This window comes from Centroberyx gerrardi, chromosome 15 (genome assembly GCF_048128805.1).
Source record: "Centroberyx gerrardi isolate f3 chromosome 15, fCenGer3.hap1.cur.20231027, whole genome shotgun sequence".
Classification (NCBI taxonomy): domain Eukaryota; kingdom Metazoa; phylum Chordata; class Actinopteri; order Beryciformes; family Berycidae; genus Centroberyx; species Centroberyx gerrardi.
The window spans coordinates 834,098-854,185 of record NC_136011.1 but is presented as its reverse complement, the minus strand read 5'-3'; the positions used below and the strand labels follow the sequence as shown (position 1 = coordinate 854,185).

General features: G+C 42.9%; 1 protein-coding gene across 1 annotated transcript in view; it reads left to right on the top strand.

Moving 5' to 3' along the window:
• The window catches only part of zswim8 (zinc finger, SWIM-type containing 8), a 71,300-nt gene extending 52,862 nt beyond the window's left edge, over nucleotides 1-18,438 (top strand). The window contains exons 14-26 of the mRNA XM_071903725.2: nucleotides 863-961; nucleotides 1,387-1,511; nucleotides 3,516-3,840; nucleotides 4,276-4,425; nucleotides 5,049-5,271; nucleotides 5,445-5,734; nucleotides 6,326-6,549; nucleotides 9,177-9,674; nucleotides 11,159-11,336; nucleotides 12,447-12,620; nucleotides 13,665-13,784; nucleotides 14,597-14,775; nucleotides 18,093-18,438. Of these exons, the coding sequence (XP_071759826.1) occupies nucleotides 863-961; nucleotides 1,387-1,511; nucleotides 3,516-3,840; nucleotides 4,276-4,425; nucleotides 5,049-5,271; nucleotides 5,445-5,734; nucleotides 6,326-6,549; nucleotides 9,177-9,674; nucleotides 11,159-11,336; nucleotides 12,447-12,620; nucleotides 13,665-13,784; nucleotides 14,597-14,775; nucleotides 18,093-18,296 (2,789 nt within the window). The 3' untranslated portion in view covers nucleotides 18,297-18,438. The remainder of the gene's footprint in view (nucleotides 1-862; nucleotides 962-1,386; nucleotides 1,512-3,515; nucleotides 3,841-4,275; nucleotides 4,426-5,048; nucleotides 5,272-5,444; nucleotides 5,735-6,325; nucleotides 6,550-9,176; nucleotides 9,675-11,158; nucleotides 11,337-12,446; nucleotides 12,621-13,664; nucleotides 13,785-14,596; nucleotides 14,776-18,092) is intronic.
• Nucleotides 18,439-20,088: the final 1,650 nt, after the last annotated feature.

The following is a 20,088-nucleotide window of genomic DNA, read 5'->3' as shown; positions in this document are numbered from 1 at the left end:
CAACAGCATGGGCTGGAGAGGTAAGGGTAGAAATTCATCTGAGATTTTGGCTCATCTTTGACTCACCTTGATATTTTACGTACAACAAACACACTGCTACTTTGTCGATTCTACATTTCCTCTGGCCGACAGTGTCTTCACACAGCGCAGTGGTTTCCAGTCCTGGTCCGCGCTGCTTTTCTGTCACGAGGCAGTTGATTGCATTCACCTTGCATCCCAGGTGTAAAATAGTCCCTCATTAGATGGCTAGAATGAAAATCAGTAGGGTTCTGGGTCCCGACGACCAGGATTATCACAAGGATTATACTGATGTAGAGAAAAGAACAGACTGTGAAAGACAAGTCCAATTGGAAATGCATTGACTAGGGGGAAGATTGCCTCACTGATCTCACTGACTCAATATCAGATAGTTGAGGAATTCAACAACATACGCGACTAACAGATGGTTGCTGTTTCCAAATTAAATTCAACTATTGTCGGGGTTAAGGTTATTGAAATGAATTTCAGTTTTAAGTTTTTAAAATGTAAAAATTGACCAATCCCACAAACTTTTATTAAGCTGAAATATACATAGAACATGAAACTATTTTATTATTTCAGTTTCTGGTAAGCATATAGTTCATAGTCATCAGTCAATGGGCGGTTGCATTTGAAGAAGCTTTCTCTTGGTGAGACAGCAGTCAGGCAACAAGCCCTGCAGCTCAGTTGGGAAAAGTCAGCAATTAACTGCAGTGTGCATGCTCTTTTTTTGTCACTGTGCATCAATATTTCTGCCTCTTAATACCTAAACTAAGAAAATTCGAATGGGACCTCCAGGTATTGACATTTATCCCTCCCACTTTTCTCCATATTGTTTGTGCAGTTGTGTCTCCCACGGGTTCACGTCCGCCGAGCCGCAACCGCAACAATGAGATGCCCGGCGATGAGGAGCTCGGCTTTGAAGCTGCTGTCGCTGCACTTGGTAACAATATTAATGCTCTTTCTCTGCGTTAGATTGTCAACAGTAATATGTGTCTGTCAATTAGTGGTGAAGCTGCTCTTTTTCCTCACCTTTTCCTCTTTAACCCCTTTTCCCGTATCCTTTTCTATCTCTGCCCTATTTTCTTTTTCCTTTCTGCTTCGCCTTCTCACAACCTATCTCCCCTCTCTCCTCTTCTCTACCTTCATCCTTGTTTCTTTGCTATCCTTTCTCTTATCTATACTTCCCCTTCCTTTCTCTTTCATTCCATTACTCTTTCCTGTGACCTTCCTCTGTCACTCCTCCTGCTGTCTTTCTTAATTTCTTTTTACTTTCCTCCCTCTCTCGATCCTATCTATGTCTATCCTGTCCCTCACCATTTCCATCCACATCCCTCTATCTTGTCTCCATCCCCGATTTGTCTGTAGGTATGAAGACAACGGTGAGCGAGGCAGAGCATCCTCTGCTATGTGAAGGAACCAGGAGGGAGAAGGGCGACCTAGCTCTGGCTCTAATGATCACATATAAGGACGACCAGAGCAAGCTCAAGAAGGTAACTGGGCTTACACCAACTATTAAAGGTGCTATGTGTATAACTTTAACATCAATAAATCATAACCACATTCATTTTGAGACATAGGTATAATTACCATAAACAAACAAGACCATTGTTGATAGGAGTAGCAGCCTCTACCAGCCTCTACACTACATTTTACATTGTATGCCACCGAGTTGGATTTGGAGGGAAACGCGCTGGATTGGTTTACAGCACAAAGAGATATTGCTTTATGGCACAAAACAGGAAGAGGGTGCTGTTCTTCCAGTGCAAACAGAGCTAAAACTTTCATGGTTTCTGACAGTGGCCAATGGAAAAATCACCAAATGTGGTCTTGAAGGGGAACACCTGCCATTTAAAAATGTTAATTATTTTTCAGAAAGCCATAGAAAACAAGCAAAGAGACACTGCCACCTGTTTCTGCTTGCTGGTTCATTGAGAACATGCAGTAAGTGTGGTTCTGCTGTGCGTTCTCGATGAATCTGCAAACATGAGCAGGTGGCAGTGTCTCTTCTATTAATGTTTAATTACCTTATGAATCGTATTACAATTTTTTAAAATGACCATGTGGTGACAGTCTTTCGTCCTCATCCAAGCCATCATACTGTCAGGGTCTTGAGTGTCTGGATTTGCTCCTCCAAATCCATTTGTACGACAGCCAGCACCATCACTTCCCCTGTAAATGTGTGATTTTTGCACCGCACTTCATGGGTATTCTTGTGGAGCGGGTGGCTGGCCTTTGGGAGAGACACACAGACATATAATTATTAATATAACAAAAACGTTATGTTTAAACTGGAGAGCTAAACAAACAGCCATATGTTAGCTGAACGGAAACACAATGAGCTTTCAGCTCACGATGCGCCCACTTCCACTTAAACGCCTATTAACTTGCGACACGCCCACTCTCCAGCAGCCATATTGAATGTAAGGACTCACCCCTCCACAGCAAAGCCACTTGCCCACTGCACTACGGAGGCCATTCAAGGGCAAACATTGCAAAGCACTGTGCATAAAGGCTAATAGCTAAGCTAACCGTACCTATGGTCTCAGCGGTTGCCAGTCTCGCTTTTCTAGAACTTTCTCCCGCTGAAGGTTACGTGTGCCAAACAATTGCAAGTGAAGAGGTAGGTAGCAAGTTTACTAAGTTTACTTGCTCGCTTAATCGTTTCCGCCATTACGAGAACATTTTCAGAAATGGGAGGGGTGAGGGCCGCTTTTAAACAGTGAGGGAGGTGCTAGTTTATGCCTACTGGATGGCCCAAGAGGAGCTTCATTCCGGAGCAGAATTTGACAACATGCTTTAGAAAAGAGGTGAAAACAGCAAAATGGCCCGTGTGTATGGATATTGGTTAATACCATTATGTCTCAATGAAATCTCCACATAGCACATATTAGGTTCAGAATTGGTTATGAAGTCTGATATCATTTATTGCAGCTTTAAAACAATCCACTTTAGGGTTCACTTGGAAGCACTCTGCGACCACCTCTCTCAAGCCCCTTTCACACAGAACCCACACGACTGCCGTGTTATCTTTTCCATCGATTTCCCCTATTTACACTGTTAGCTACTATCCATCAAATTTCCATGTAGAATGCGTTTAAACATGACATAACAGTCCTGGATAGGTGAAGTGAAGCTGAAAGTCGTGTTTCAGATATGTGACGTCACTTGTTGTTTTAGAAAAATGGCAGATGAGGAGCTCCCTTGTCTCGGAGTCCTCCAATTTCCAGACATTTTTGAAAACACGAAATTCACTTACCTCTACGGTTTTCTACTTTTCTGCTGCCCCGATCCAAACAAATGCTTGCTGTGAACAAGTTACAGAATTAAATATGCCTCCACAGAGTCTCTTGTGAGTATGCTTGACCCAGGAATCTTATCTGTAACTTCTTACCTGTAGTTGTCTCTCTTCTGCCCCTTTGTCTCTCATACTCTCTCTCTCCCTCTGTCTCGCTCTGTCCCTGTCTCTCTCGTTCTCTCCCTCTTCCCATCCTTAGATCCTGGATAAGTTGTTGGACAGGGAGAGTCAGACCCACAAGCCTCAGACTCTCAGCTCCTTCTACTCTAGTAAGCCAGCGGCCGGCAGCCAGCGCAGCCCGTCCAAACACACCACAACCGCCAGCCACGGTGGGGTGGGCGGGGCCACCGGGGGGGTCTCCAAACACCCACCCCCTTCTTCTGCAACCGCTGTAGCCTCGTCTTCCTCCAGCTCTTCTTCTGCAGTGGCGCTGGCCGGTGGAGGGGCAGGACAGCAGGCCGGGCTAAACCCAGTGCAGAACAACACCACAGCAGGGGAGGGTGCTACTGAGCCTAGAGAGCAGGGTGAGGAACTCCCTCCTCTCACAGTAGCATGTCTCACCATACAACAGGGTATCCACAGGTTCTTAAAAAGTCAGAGAAAGTCTTAAAATAGCCTTAAAAAATATTAAAATGTCTTAAATCCAGTTAATTAGACATCTTATGTTTTTGCACCATGCAATGACAGGTTTCTTTGCGCTGCATGTCCACTCATAGATTAATTCAGAACAGGGTTAGTAGTACAATATGCATCCTATCTGCTTTACTTAACACACATTTTGGTTTTAGAATTGGTCTTAAATCCAATTTCATGTACCATTTTAAAAAGGTCTTAAATTTGGCTTCCTGAAACCTGCAGATACCCTGTACTACCATGCCATAAGAAATCTAAACAGATGGCCATTGCCTCTGTTATTGTCCTGATCTAAACCTCCTATCTCTTTTCCTTTGTGGTGTCAGATGGGCAGCCGTTAGCATGTGACCAGCAGAACGAAACGGCTCCCTTCAAGGCCGAGGCTACAGTGCCCAGCCGACTGGCTTTGGGGGGGCGGGGCGGGTACAGCGGGCGCTGCTGGGGCTCACCTGTCCGCCAGAAGAAAAAACACACCGGTAAACACTTTAGCAGACAAAAATGTCTTCTATATTGGTCAAGGATTGGAAAAAACGCAGAATTGACTCTACCACCACCTCCACCTCTTCAGAAAACCAACTTGGCTCCCAAATTATTAGAAACGGCGCTATTTCTTGGCCTGGGGCATATTGGTTCTCTGACAGGGTACATATTAGGCAGCAAAAGGTTTAACGCAGAATAGATGCTGTAGGGCCTAATACAACTACTTAAATAAGGATTGTGGTTCAATGGACTGGCAGTGCAAGTAGGGCTCATTAATGCAGTGTCAGTTTCTGTACTGTCATCTCTCTGTAACCATCTCACTCTGCTTTATCCCTGATCTAGATCAAATTCAGATAAGTATAAGGGCAAGAAGAATACAAAATACAATATGCACTTAATATGGATGCTCTTCCTAAAAAAGTCTGTCTTGCACGGTTTTAGCGCCTTCATCAAATAGGAACATTATTAACCCCTGTTCATTTAACTGCAACTATAATGTGTTCAGTATTGGAACATCATCATTAACTGTAGTCCAAACAACTTAAAAAAATAGGAGAAAACTCAGGTCAACACACATCAAACTGGTACAATATGTGATATGAATGTTTTGTTTGGACAGGCATGGCTAGTATTGACAGCAGCGCTCCAGAGACGACCTCAGACAGCTCCCCCACCCTCAGCCGGCGGCCAGTCCGGGGTGGCTGGGCAGCAGCGTCCTGGGGGCGGGGCCAGGACAGTGACAGCATCAGCAGCTCCTCCTCGGATTCACTGGGCTCCTCCTCGTCCAGCGGCTCTCGGAGGGCAGGAGGCGGGGCCAGGGCCAAGAGCACCGACACCAGCAGGTAAAAGAACACTTCCTCATGGTCAGGTCATTGGGATGAGTAAACATGCACCGGGTAGGGAGCAAGGCAGTTAAGTCCCAGTTGCTTCAGTGGCCAACAGAACTATTTGTTGCTTTGTTCTGAACAATGCAGATGAATCATAATCAACATGTTGTAAATTCCCCTTGGTCCAGGTACAAAGGGCGTCGTCCTGAGTGCCACGCGCCCCATGTGCCGAACCAGCCATCAGAAGCAGCAGCCCATTTCTACTTTGAGCTGGCCAAGACGGTGCTGATCAAGGCCGGAGGGAACTCCTCCACCTCCATTTTCACCCAGCCTTCAGCCAGCGGGGGCCACCAGGGCCCCCACCGCAACCTGCACCTCTGTGCCTTCGAGATTGGCCTGTATGCTCTGGGCCTCCACAACTTTGTCTCACCCAACTGGCTGTCCAGGACCTACTCCTCCCATGTGTCCTGGATCACTGGTGAGAGAGAGAGAGAGAGAGAGAGAGAGAGAGAGAGAGAGAGAGAGAGAGAGAACTCCTGACTGAATATGTCCAACCAAATCCATTGTGGCCTGGAATGGGAGGGGAGAGAAATAAAAATAACAATGACAAACTGGAGTTTCAAAAAGCACATCTCAAAATTCCCAAGGACATAGGATATGGGAGTACAATGAGCCTGGGTATGGGTATGTGTATGTGCTCACATCTTGCCAAAGAGGGAAATGTCCCTAATTACATCATTGGGGAACCATTACACTGAAATCCTCAGTGAATATGCCCAGCTGATTATATCCCACTGTCTGTTCTCAAGTCACCAAATATTTCAGAGATCTGAACCCTGTTTCAGGGTTTTGGGGTGCAATACTCCTGTTCATCTCTGTTAGAGCTTCCTGTTTTGTCTCCCATTAATCTCTGCTTTTTGTGTGTAGTCCTGATCACATCTCTGTATTAACACCATGCTCATTGCTCACTTTAACCTCCACCATCTCTATCTTTGTTTCTTCTCCTTTCTGCCCCCCACCTGTCCACCCATTTTCTTTCCTCCCCATATGTCTTTTGTCCTCCTTCCAGGCCAGGCCATGGAGATTGGCAGCGCTGCCCTCAACATCCTGGTGGAGTGTTGGGACGGTCACCTCACCCCTCCAGAGGTGGCATCCCTGGCGGACCGGGCTTCGCGGGCGAGGGACCCCAACATGGTTCGGGCGGCAGCAGAGCTGGCCCTGAGCTGCCTACCCCATGCCCATGCCCTTAACCCCAACGAGATCCAGAGAGCCCTGGTGCAGTGCAAAGAACAGGTAGGAGTGGTTTCAAACTGGATATTTAGTTCTGAATCATTTATAAAACTGTTGTTAAATGCTGCTGAATGTGTGTTTCTTCAGTGTTTCTGACAGGACAGTCAGGACCGGTTTGTGCTGGGTCCCTACATGACAAGAGCACTGAAGATGTTTTCTTTAGAATGGTTTCCAGAATCATTCTGAATGTTTAGTTTGGGTCCAGGTCCCTGATCAGGGTATCTGCGGGTCCTGAAAAAAAATGAACTCTTAAATTACCTAAATTTAAGGCATTAAAATGTCTTAAATACAGTCATAAGAAGTCTATACTTTTTCGCCATATGATGCAGGTTTACTTTTAAATTTTAAGGTTCATTTTGATACAACTCTAAAAGTTAGACGGTGGCATTGAAAGATTCTTTACATTCAGTGACCTTTATGCTGCGGCCACACTGATCCGTCGGAAAACGGACAGAATTATTGATGGATGTATTTCTGTCCATTGGGCTGTTTTGGGATGTCAACAAGGTGGGGGAGGCAGATATACAGCTTTGCTCATAATGGTATTACAAGAAAAAAGAAGAAACAGACTATTCAGTATAAATGAAATAAGAAACTGACCTACAGTCATCCCAAGTTATACCAGGCTTTCTCCGTTTTATCTTTGTTTTGGTTGTACCGCTATTTTTTCCAACACAAATGTAGGAATGACTCTGATTAGCTAAACGGACGGTGATGAATCCGTCCGTCCAGTCAAAGTTCAAGTGGGTTGAACATTCTGTCCATCAAAACGGATGGAAATCTGACGGAGACGGACACGTCATCAGCCCTGTCCGGACAATGGATAGCTCTCATTGAAAATGAATTGAAATGAACGGAGACGGACAGACACAATGGATCAGTGTGGCCGCGGCCTTACTCAAGGCAGATTTCGAAGGAAAGGCTATAAAACAATATGGCAGCCGGGAACAGCTTAGCTGTTAAGTCATGTGGACAAAACTGAAATCTGTTAGGCCTAAATAACATCTTGAAACTGTTAGAGGAACTTTTAGATCATAGCACGAGGTTGCATTAACATTAGCCCTTAACATTAGCATATCAGCATAGTCTTTTAGCATGAAAGATTATCATAGTAGTATGAGTAAGCAGCAGGCATCATAACATTAAAGAGTAACTTCAGTATTTTTCAACCTGGACCCTATTTTCCCATCTTTTTGTGTCTAAGTAACTAAAGGGGACAACAATTTTTGAAATTGGTCCAGTATTGAGCGAGATCGCTTCAGCCGGCAGCCGCGAAACGAGCTGCAATGTAATCCGACGGGGCAAATCGCACCGTCAATGTACGTCCACTAAAAGTGCTTGTTTTTGCCACTGACAGGCTCAGATTGTTATTATAAGTGTCTGACAAAATTATGGAAAGGACCCTACAGAGAAATTAAACGTTTTTCTTTACCTTTCGCTTGATCTGGTCTGTGTGTAACCAAGTCTCGCGAGAGTTGAGTTGTTGCAGGAAGTTACACACAGACCGGATCATAGGGAAAATAGGGTCCAGGTTGAAAAATACCGAAGTTACCCTTTAACTATTACCATATTACCCATTAGCAGAAGTCAAAATTATATGTAGCAGATCATACTGTAAATACAGCAACATGTGACAACCTAGGGCAATCAAATTATTACGAAGTCCAAAATGTATTGGCCCCTCTTGTTGATGAACATATGCCTCAGTCTATCATAGCTGCATTTTGGCTGGCCCCTACCTGTTGCCAAGATCAAGCCACATTATGAACACAAGTTTTGGAATTTTTGAAAATAACTTTTAATAGGATTAGTCAAACTATTAAGGAAATATCAACATTTGAAAATGCCCCAATTTCCCATGGACTTCCATTGTGTATGTGATTTTGTCAAAAAATATTTTTTTGAGATATAATTCTGAAATTTGACATGCTTCATCTATACCATGACTGCTTAATTGTGTCATATTGTCATGAAGATTGGGCATTTATTAAGCGAGATCTTGCAGTGGATGTGTACAGTACCATTTACAGTCAGACATTTTCCTGCGTTGTAGGCTTATTTTTTGATGAAATTTAAAACCTTACAGAACCTTGAACAAACAATGTAAAAGTTGAAAGAGTTAATTAGTTTTACAGTTTATGAAAAAATCTGAGTGATGGACTTCATAATTTCTACTAGGTAGCAGTGTACAAAAGATTCCACTTACTTGTTGGAAATCATGTCCTTAAACATTAATTTCCTGGTGTCCTTTTGTCTTATATTTTTCATTTATAGTCTTAGAACTATGTTCAATCAGAAATAGACTGGTATTACCAGCTTTTTCTTTATTTGTTTTGGTTGTCAAATTGGCCTTAAATTGAGTTCCAGGATTATGAAAAAGTCTTTAGCTTTCTGAAACCTGCAGATACCCTGCTGGTATGAGAACAAATAATGAGGACAATACATTATTCATTATAGTGAATGAATTTCCCCTCTGTTGTCTTCTCTTCTCACACAATCCATTCCCATCAATTCCTTCTGTCTCTCTCTCTCTCTCTCTCTCTCTCTCTCTCTCTCTCTCTCTCTCTCTCTCTCTCTCTCTCTCTCTCTCTCCCTGTCTGTCCTCTCATGTGTCATGCCCACTCCTCCAGGACAATGTGATGCTGGAGAAGGCCTGCATGGCGGTAGAGGAAGCAGCCAAGGGTGGAGGTGTTTATCCTGAGGTGCTGTTTGAGGTGGCTCACCAGTGGTACTGGCTGTATGAACAGTCAGTGGGTGGGGGTTCGGGCCAGCAGCGGGAAGCATCTGGGCGCTGCGGGGCCAACGGGGGTTCAGGCAGGAGGCCCCCGGAGCCCGGCTGTGGTGTCCTTGACAGCGTGGCCAACATGGAGTCTCCTGGGGTTGCCACTGTTACAGCCTCAGTTACAGCAGCGGCGGTTGTGCCTGTCATCTCTGTGGGCTCCACCATCTACCAGTCCCATGCCCTGCCCGGTCAGGCCATGGCTCACCCTCACGGCCAGGGCCTGCACCCCTACACTACCATCCAGGCCCACTTACCCACAGTCTGCACCCCCCAGTACCTGGGACACCCTTTGCAGCACGTCCCTCGACCCACGGTCTTCCCTGTGTCTGGGGCTGCCTACCCACAGGTCAGAATGCTTTTTATGAGTTTGAATAATGTTTAGTCATTTTGTGATATTTCCCTTTTATGTAATGATGAAAACATCAAGATGGAAGAGGAGTGATGCCTAGCTACATGTGAGAATGGGGTTGGAGAGGTGTGTCAGTCAAAAGTGTTTTTCTGCAATCATTTTTTGGGCCTCAGCAGTCCCAGTCATTTGCAATAATTCCAATTCCAATAATGCTAACACAACACTGATCCTTTGCTGTTCTTTCGCGACAGTTTCTTGCAGTGCTTCCTTAGGGCCGTTTCACATGCCGCGTCTTTTGCGCGCTCAAATCCATTCTTTTCAATGGGGGGCGCGCGGCAGATGTGCAAACATGAGGGCGATGCGGTCGCGTCGCGACGCGCACACGTTTTTGGAACTCCGCAAGCGCACCGCATGTCACATAGCCTGAAAGCCTGAAATAAGCCTTGAATTGCTCACCATCCAAACGATGGTCCAGGATCTACCGGTGATATTTCCGTACTCTCTTTTACTGCTCCATATGTAGATCAAGAAGTAAAGCTACTACGACAGTTTTACTGCGATGGTAATCCATTATTTCAGATCTACTAACAAACTTTGTGTGAAGTTGTTGATAAAAGTTCGGTGTTCACTGTCCACTCAGCACACCTCGCGCTTTCCAAGCGTTGTAGAGTGCTGCATGTGAATCGGCCCTTTTCCAGTTTTTAAAATTCAGGGAGATTATGAAAAATCCTCTCACTCTGAATCAGAAAAAGATGGAGTAGAGAGAAGAGAGAACAGGCCCATTGCTAGCTTTGTTTCACCCTCTCAGACTGTATTCATTCTCCAGGTTTGATTCCTGGAGGAAGACGGTGGAAATATCAGAGACAACAGTAGAATATTTCTCTCAGATGCAATTCCAGCCTTCTAGAACATTATCTCAACATCATTTAGCAAATGGTTTTCCCCTTTCTCTCAATTAATTACTTCTAAATGTTTAAAACAACTGGCATTGATCATTATTTGCAAAAGTGAAATCATTTGGCATGGGTGAGGTAATGTCTGCGGCTGGAATGTGAAGAATGTGAAGACGACATTGAAACTACATTTTCAAGGACTTTGAAAACTAGGCTAACTACCTGAATAGCTGCCAGGCAAATCAGTATGCATAACCTGACGCGTTTGACTAAACTCAGTCTAGCCTGTGTGCCTGTCAAAAAGTCGAGGAGGAAATGTCAGGGGGAACATTGATTGACAGTGGCTTGATTGCTGGCGGAGAGGCCCACACAGTTAGGCACACTTTTTATAGCAGCATCCTAACAGATATATAGGCAAATCTTAATCTTTATATCCACCCCTTTTGCCATTTTGGAATAAATCATTCATGTCATCAACACAAACACTCTTAACACTCTTTTGCTTTGCTTGGCTGGGGTATGGTAATGCAGGTCACTCATACTAATTGGAGTACGTGTGTGTGTGTGTGTGTGTGTCTATCTTCTCAGGGAATGCACCCGGCCTTCATAGGTGCCCAGTACCCATTCTCGGTGGCCACTGGCCCCCATCCGCCCATGGCAGCCACTGCTGTTACCTTCCCTGGTGTCCCTGTGCCGTCCATGACTCAGATAGCCGTCCACCCCTACCACACAGAGACCGGCCTGCCCCTCAGCACCACTGTAGCAGGTCAGGACAACAGGCTCTCTGCATGTAATTTAGTTTTAAAGAGAAACCTTACCCCCAAAACATCTTTCAATTGATGAAATTGTAGAGACTGCCCTCTAATGGTTAAAACACATGCTATTGCAATATGCTTTTGGCTGATCAGGTACCAAAAATATGCAATGGTACCAAGATAGTGATTCAGGTGAGTCAGTTTTTCTCATTTTTTGGGGGGGAGTGGTTACTCTATATCAAAAGTTTACCAGATTATGTCAAATTAAACAGTAATCGTTTGCTATTCATCTCAGGTTTGTCGTCTTTTTAGTTCTTTCATTCATGCAGTTGTGAGGTTGCCCTTGAGCAGTGATTAGAAGGCCAGCTTCCCTGCCCTCTCCCTCAATGCAAACTGACCCAAAATCAGCATCTAAATATAGCTTCACTTCATTCCATTTGGAAAAGAAATACCCTTCTAGTCAGTCTCCCATTCATAGTCAGTGAAGATTAAACTCTTGGTGTCCTCTCTTGTTGGATCCTGTGTAACAAAACCTCCACCAGAAGCTAGGTGAAGACCCCACGTCCTGTGTTCAGAAACGGCAATGATCAGACATATCCTACTAGGATGTAAAGTTAGTGTTGCCACTTGGCAGCATAACCAAGTGTTGAAGCAATCCAATCCAAGCGATTCTGCACAGTAGCGGGTGGCTTTGATGCGTAGCATAGCAAGACAGTGATCCATAATGGTAGCCGTAGAGCAAGTGTAGCAACATTATGATCCGTGATGCTAGTTGTCCTAGCGCCAGCATAGCAAGATAGTGATCTATGACTGCAGCCATAGAGCCAGTGTAGCAAGATAGTGATCCCTTACCCTAGACTTCATCGAGCCAGGATCAGTAACGATTAGAGCTTGTGCATTTCATGTGGCATGCTAAGAAATTTAATTCTGAATTCAAAATGTATTCTTCCACTGTTAGGAGGGAGAGCCCTAAGCATGTCAGTCAGTATTGGTAAATGTTAGACTACCAGGGATAGTTAGATCAGATGCTGTGTACTCGTAAATGTTAGACTACTCATAAATGCTAACTACTCGTAAATGCCAACTGAGTGGTATTCTGTGACTGTCATCTTTGTTTGCAGTGGGTGGTGTCCATACAGGCTCCACCATCCAGGCCATACAGGGAGCCTCTCTGCCCACCCTCTCCTCCCAGCCCGCCTCATTGGTCAGCACTCCTTTCCCAGCTGAGGATGAGCAACACAGCCAGCCAATCAGCCAACAGGGCCTGCACTACCTGCATTCTGCCTACAGAGTTGGTGAGGATCATGGGTTGCATTTGTTTAAGAGCTCCCAGTACCCTCCCAGTCAGGTTGAAATAGTTTAGATAGACTAGAACTTTTCACATTCTTTGAATTGATACCTGATTTATGGAAATTTAAGGACATTTACATAGACTTTGAATGTTTCTTTAGATACATTACATCATTGAATTGTGGTGTGTAGTTTATTGCTTTCTTTTTTTGTTGTTTGCTTTTTGCCGCCAATTCAAAGTCCCAGCGTAAAAGGAGCACAAACTCTGGTTGGAAAACCTTACATCATGGGAAATAAAAATGGCAAAATTCAGTACTGAAATATCCTTGAAACTATATAAAATGGAAAACAAAACAAAAAAAAAAAAAAACTAGCATGGAATCCTATAATCACTTTATTTGGTGCTGTGCACGGTGTGGTTCAAAGCAGCAGTTAGCTCGGTGCTCTTTTGTAAGCAGCGTGTTTCTGAGAAGAGGAAAAGCGTCTTGAATGAAATTGAGAAAGTTAAGAGAAAGAAATTACTCTTAGAGATGGATGTAGCTGTAAAAATAGCATGAGAAGGACTGCCAAGGAGAAACAGAGTGAAGGATTGAGAATTGAGAAGGTGAAGGAATCCATGTAAGGTAGGACAATACAATTAAATCTAATGTTAATGAGTAGGTTATTGTTCACAGCTATATAGAAAAATGTCCGCACTCATGTATATATATTTATGCCAGTCTTTTATTTGCACAGCAGCAGCAACAGTAACGTATGCATTTCAGCCCTCGGCCTTCCTCAGTGTTACATATTGTTCACTTTACTCATAAAAATGAAATTATGTAATTGTGCACATTGAGCCCTTGTTCTATATCCCGTTAATGATATGCCTGTTGAAATGTTAAGCCACCGTTTGCTGTTGATATTCAGTACTGACGTGCTTAACTTTTGGTCATGGAGTTTTTAGTGGTTGGTAATGGATAAGTCATGAAAAGTCCTGGAATTAGAAAATGACTTAAGCGTATGAACCCTGGTTCTCAGTAACCATCTCATTTCTCCCGTGTGTGAAGGCATGCTGGCGTTGGAGATGCTGGGAAGAAGGGCCCACAACGACCACCCCAACAACTTCTCCCGTAGCCCGCCCTACACTGAGGACGTCAAATGGTTGCTAGGACTGGCCGCAAGGCTAGGTGAGCCTAGGGATAGATGAATGGACACATTAATGGATGGGTGGATGATGTGATTGATTGGGGTTTATCGACTGGTGGATTGGTGTATAGATCATTTTTAGGATTAATTTCAAACATACAACAATACTCTACTGCATTACATCACAGACTAACACATGACTATGGACAAACACAGATGTGTTTGTGCCTGCTCTTTGATATATCTTATTTGATCTGTCTTTTAATGTGTGAAAAGCATGATGAGAAATGTAGATATGAAATATTGATAGGCCTTCATCGCAGCTTCAGACTTTAGATGTCAGGAGTCTTGGGCTGAATGCTAAATTAATTGCTCCAGTGTAGATTCAGTTTTTTTTTTTTTCCCATGTTGGCTTTTGTCTCACAGATATTTTGTGCAGAAAAACACTTGCCTCATATTTGCAATATTAGTATTTTCCACCAGAGGTGTCAATAGGCAATCTTGTTAATTTCATTGATAATAATTCAAACCTTGCGAGGTCTTTGGATCTTGCAGGCTGAGAGCCAAAGTTGCACTACGATTGTGTCTCTTCACAAAATTTTGCCTACAACCTAAAGTGAAATCTAAATCAGCCAGAAAATAGACCTTAAACATCAAAATACAATCTCGCTGCTTGTCCTCGTCTGTCTTCCCTCCTCACTTCTTTTAACCTCATTTCCTCCGTTCCCCTTTTCCTTATCCAATCCTTACTTACTTTACTTTCTCTCCAACAACTGTCATCTTTCATTATCCTCTTCCTGCTCATCCTCCTATTGCTATTCGGGTCCTCTCCTCTCCTCTCCTCCCCTATCAGGAGTGAACTTTGTCTACCAGTTCTGTGTAGGAGCAGCGAAGGGCGTCCTCAGTCCATTTGTCCTGCAGGAGATCATCATGGACGCCCTGCAGAGGCTGAACCCCGCCCACATCCACGCCCACCTCCGGACACCCGCTTTTCACCAACTGGTTCAGCGCTGCCAGCAGGCCTACTTGCAGGTAAACCCTCAGTCAAACACATGTATATCCATAGTATTTGCATAACGTCATATCCATTTCCGTGGCCATACTGTTGACATTAGTGACAGCATAGCAGTTGGAGACAGCTGAGATAACAAACCTTAGTCAATGGTAGCTAGTGATCTGCTAAGAGTCAGACAATTATGGTATGCTGTGTTTTACATGGGTGCAGTAACAACAGCAATAAAAAGCTTAGTTTTTACAACATCCCAGGTGGTAGGAGCAACCGAGGAGTTTAGTCAGCATATGAGAGATTTGTGGCTAGGTGTTGTGCCACTGTTTGTTTCTCCTAAAAAATGTTTTTCTCCTGGTGGTGCGTCTTCGCCTCCATCTCACTCTGGAAATAACAAAGTCATTCCAATTTTTGTGGATTGTTTTCCTAGTGCTGGAACAGTATAAGAGCATTTAAAAAACCTTTCAAAACCCTCAAAACTTGCGACATCTGTGGCATTGTGTTGTGTGATAAAAACTGCACATTTTAGAATGGCCTTTTATTGTGACCGGCCCAAGGCACACCTGTGCAATAATCATGCTGTTTAATCAGCATCTTGATATGCCACACCTGTCAGGTGGATGGATTATCTTGGCAAAGGAGAAGTGCTCGCTAACATGGATTTAAACAAATTTGTGAACAAAATTTGAGAGAAATAAGCCTTTTGTGTGCATAGAAAAAGTCTTAGATCTTTTATTTCAACTCATGAAAAATGGGAGCAAAAAAGTGTTGCGTTTATATTTTTGTTCAGTATATATACATGAAGAAAATTTTAGTTTTGAGACATGTTTACAACACAAACGGCAATTTTGATATCATTAATCTGATATTCCTCTGTAACTGTTAACCTTAAATTAATTTGACTGTTTTGTTTTGATGTTTGGCCACGTAGTAATGTTTCTTTAGTATTTTCCACTGTGACCTGACTTGCTCCGCTGTACATGTTGGGAAACCGGCGTCCTGTAGTCTGTATACTACAGACTTGAATAGGTCAGCATTTCGATGCTTTCTCCCATCTAAACTGCCAAGTATATTTAATTCTTTCATCACAGAAAGACAAAACTCCGTTTCCTCATCGCTCCAGAAGTGAGACGCTCTCGTTGCCGCCATTGTTTGTGTTTTTCTGCTACGTCACTTGGCTGAAGCCGCGCCTGCGCAGGTAGTCGGCAGCGGTCAGAAACCGGGATAAGATGTATACATACAACAGTATCCCGGTTTCTTTCGGAGTACTCCAGCTAGCATAATCGGGTTTCTCAAAACCGGGATAAGGGCTTATCCAGGTTTCTGAAATCGGGATATGATGTTTACATGCGCAAACACAAAAACGGGATACTTCAAAACCCCGATCATAACCGGGATACTCAAGTCCATGTAAACGCAGTCACTGAGCTTAAAGGAATAGTTGACCCCAAGATGAAATTCAGTCATTAAAGGAATAGTTCACCCAAAAATGAAAATTCAGTCATTATCTACTCACCCCCATGCCAGTAGAAAATCGGAAAATCCTTTAAGTACTAGGGTTTGTCTGTCAACAAAAACTGATAGTCATTGACGATGGTGGAGACATTATGATGTAATAGTATATTGTATACCATAGAAGAAATAGCTGTGCATGTCTTTAACCAACTTTTATAGGTTAAAAAAAAAACTCTGTCCCAATTCTGCTTGATATAACAACCATATGAAAACAAAGTAACAAGGTAACTGTTTCACACATTCTAAGATAAGATAGCACTTTATTGATCCCCTTGGAGAAATTCAGGTGCCACAGCAGCAATTGGCGGAACAGTGCCAAGGAAATCAAGTACAGGAGGGTAATAAAAGAAAAGAGGTAATAAAATATCACATATCAACAAACTTCTTTTTAGCCCTCTAACCACTAATTAAACATGACTAGTGCTACAGGTTTCATTCAAATATCACAAAGATTGGTGCACAGTGTTGTCAGATCTCCATGATTACATGTATTTGAGGGATTTTCATTTGGACCAAAATCCATTTCAGTGAATGGAAATATCTGCCTGTAAATCACACTGTACACATTTACTGCTAGGAAATGGTTTAATCAAAGTCCAATCTTCATAAAAAATAAATTACGTAATGGAGGAATGATTGTAGATGTACCACCTCAAAAAACTTAATTCTATCTCAAAAATAGAATTTTTGACAGAATTTTCAATCCTGAGGTCATATAATACATTGTAGTCAGTGGAGAATAGAGCATATTTACACATTATACGCATGTCAGATTCATAATTTTATCTCAAAAACGTAATTTTTTGACAGCTTTTCTATTTGCATGCTGCGCTTTGTCCTATCAAGTTCAAAATTGCTCAACCAATTCATCTTTTTTTCTTTTATTTCTTCTTTTTCTATTACCAGATTTCTTGATTTGTGTCTAAAAAAAGGGAATGATTTATTGGGAAAATTAATCACAGAAAGGATTTGGCAAAAGTTCTCAGTGTATCTGCTCCCAATGTACTCTGCTTGATGTAATATGTGCTTGGCCCCCGGAAATGCTGCTTGCAGCTTTAATTATAGTTTGCGATTTTTCATTCGTTTTTATTTTTATATAGTTGTGAATTTTTGTTAGTTTTCAGTGTGGGTTTGGTAGTTTTAGTTTAGGTTTTATTATTATTAGTAGTATTATTATATTATTTTTACAAATATGTTTACAAATGTTTAATTTTAGATAAGCTTTTATTTAGTTTTTATTCTAGTTTTAGTATTTTTGGTAGGAATGGTATAATGATATAAGGTATTTGGTACATGTTTCCAACAGGTATTGTTCAATATAAGCAATAAATCATAATTCAATTAAAATGTATTTACATTAAGTTTTCAGTACGTCAACTAACTTTCATGCTGCACAAATGAAATACACCAGCAGACTCAACAGCAATCTGAATTCAGACCATTTAGCTCCAAATAATGGCAAACAGGATTCTGCACACACACACACACACTCACTCTCTCCCTCTCTTTCTTTCTCTCTTTCTCTCTCTCTTTCTTACTTTAAGTCTGAACTGATGTCTCCATTGAAACCACACAAGTGCACATTCATAAATCTTTGTTAGTGTATCTTGCTGCATATAGCAATTTGTGTGTGTATATCAGTATATGTGTTCACAATGTGTCACAATACCAGTTTTGACTTTGACACCAACACTATGTTTAAGATCTAGAAATGTAATACTAGTACAGACTTGAGACCTTAATCACCAACTCTCTGTCCATGTCCTCCCAGGCCACCTGTTGACCCATATGTCCTCTCTCCTCTGCTTCGTTCACACTCTCTCTGTAGTACATCCACCACCGTCTGATCCACCTGACGCCCGCCGACTACGACGACTTCGTCAACATCATCCGCAGCGCTCGCGGCGCTTTCTGCCTGACGCCGGTGGGCATGATGCAGTTCAACGATGTGCTGCAAAACCTGAAGCGAGGCAAGCAGACCAAGGAGCTGTGGCAGCGCATCTCTCTGGAGATGGCCACCTTCTCCCCCTGACCGGCCCGGGGACCGGGCACAGAGACGGCTGCGGAGTACCGAGTCGCTCCCGACATCTGCTCAGTCTCCAGCATCACCACCGCTGCTGTACTGAGCCAGTCACGTTCCAACTTACTCTGGTTCTGTCAGGCTTACGGGACATCATCGCCTACCCCGGTCCTTCCTAGTTCTTAATGTGGACTTACCAAACACAGCACACAGGCAGCACAATCAGCTGCCGTATTCCCCGATCCCCCAAAGACTTCCTTTTTAAATGTCATCAGTGTGTTTGTCCACCCAGAGGCACGGAGGAGAAAGCAGATCAGCTTCCTCCACTCTCCGCTCCTTGACTGACTCTCATTTCCCTTATTCCCTCATTTTATCATGGTTCATGTTTGTGTAACCCTGTGTAATTAAAGTGTATTCCTTCCTTCCTTCATCAACTTGTCTCTTCCATTTCCCCTGAAGACATTGTGACGGGGATATCTCTCTAACGGTCGTCATTTTATTTCAGGTGTTTTGTAGTTTTGTTTAGTTGGCTCTTTGTTTTTAATGATATCACTGAGTGAGTCAGTTTAATACTGCAACATTCCTGTCCGGGGTGGTAGGGGCTTAGAGGCCTCGTTCACCAAAAACTTGTCACTACGGATCTGAATTTTAGCAGTGTTTAAAAAAAAAAAAAAAAAGGAAAAAAACAAAAACAAAGTTTGCTGAAATCAATTAAAAAAACAAAAACAAAAAAAAACAACAACATACATTTAAAAAAATGATGATAACCTAAGTACGGGTGAGGATTTTTCAGTGTTTGTTTTTTTTTGTTTTGTTTTGTTTTTTATATATATTTTGTATAGAATATGACATGTATGCAGGAAGGAGGAATGGGAAGAGAATCAGAGATTATTAAAGCTGTTGAGTGTTGTGTGGGTTTCTTTTTTCCATTTCAGCCCGACTGAGGCACGAGGCCAGAGGTGAACACAGCGGATCAGGCTGGACCAAACTCAGAGGCCGGTTTTCCACTGCGGGGCCAAGCCGGGGCTGGCCAGGGCTTCCGCAGCATTACTGTCACTGATTTTCCAAATGTAACGTTTCTATTATTCTTTTGTATCGATATGACTTGTCAGCTGGACTAGTTCCAAATCACTGACTTGTAAAAATGCCTAGTTGGCTGTAGACATGGTTCGGCCCTGGAAAGCCCCGCTTTGCCAAGCTGTGTAATGCAGGTTCATCTGAACACCAGTCCAAACATACAGTCCGAACTGTTAGAAAAAACCCACATTACTATTGATGAGTGGACCTGATATTTGTGTAATAGGGTTCCCTTCAGTGTGGTACCCTGGTGCTGTTACTCTAAAAGAGATGTTGACGTTCCATCGATGTCCAGGTGGCTGCTGTGGTTCAAAACCGGCATCTTCGATTTTGCTCTGGACCTCACGGGTGAAGAGTGACTTAGTAGAAAATGTACTGTGATATTTTTGTATTCCTCAAAAGTGTAGCTTGATTGAAAACAAAGTTTTATATATATATACGTACATACATATATATATATATAAAACTGTGCTGATTGCAAAAGGTTGTAATTTAGAGTGAAAAGATTAAAAAAGAACAGATAAAAGCAATACTAAAAATGTAGAGTTTACTTAATAAAGATAATTCAAAACACTAACTCACTGTGACTTGTGTGTGGGGTTGGGGGTGGGCCAAGAGAGAAGACCATTTAGCTACAGAGCTCGATGAAGCATATAACGTAGTGGTTCTCAACGTGGGGTCCGGGGACCACCAGGCGTCCTTGAGGGGGTTCCAAGGGATCCACAGC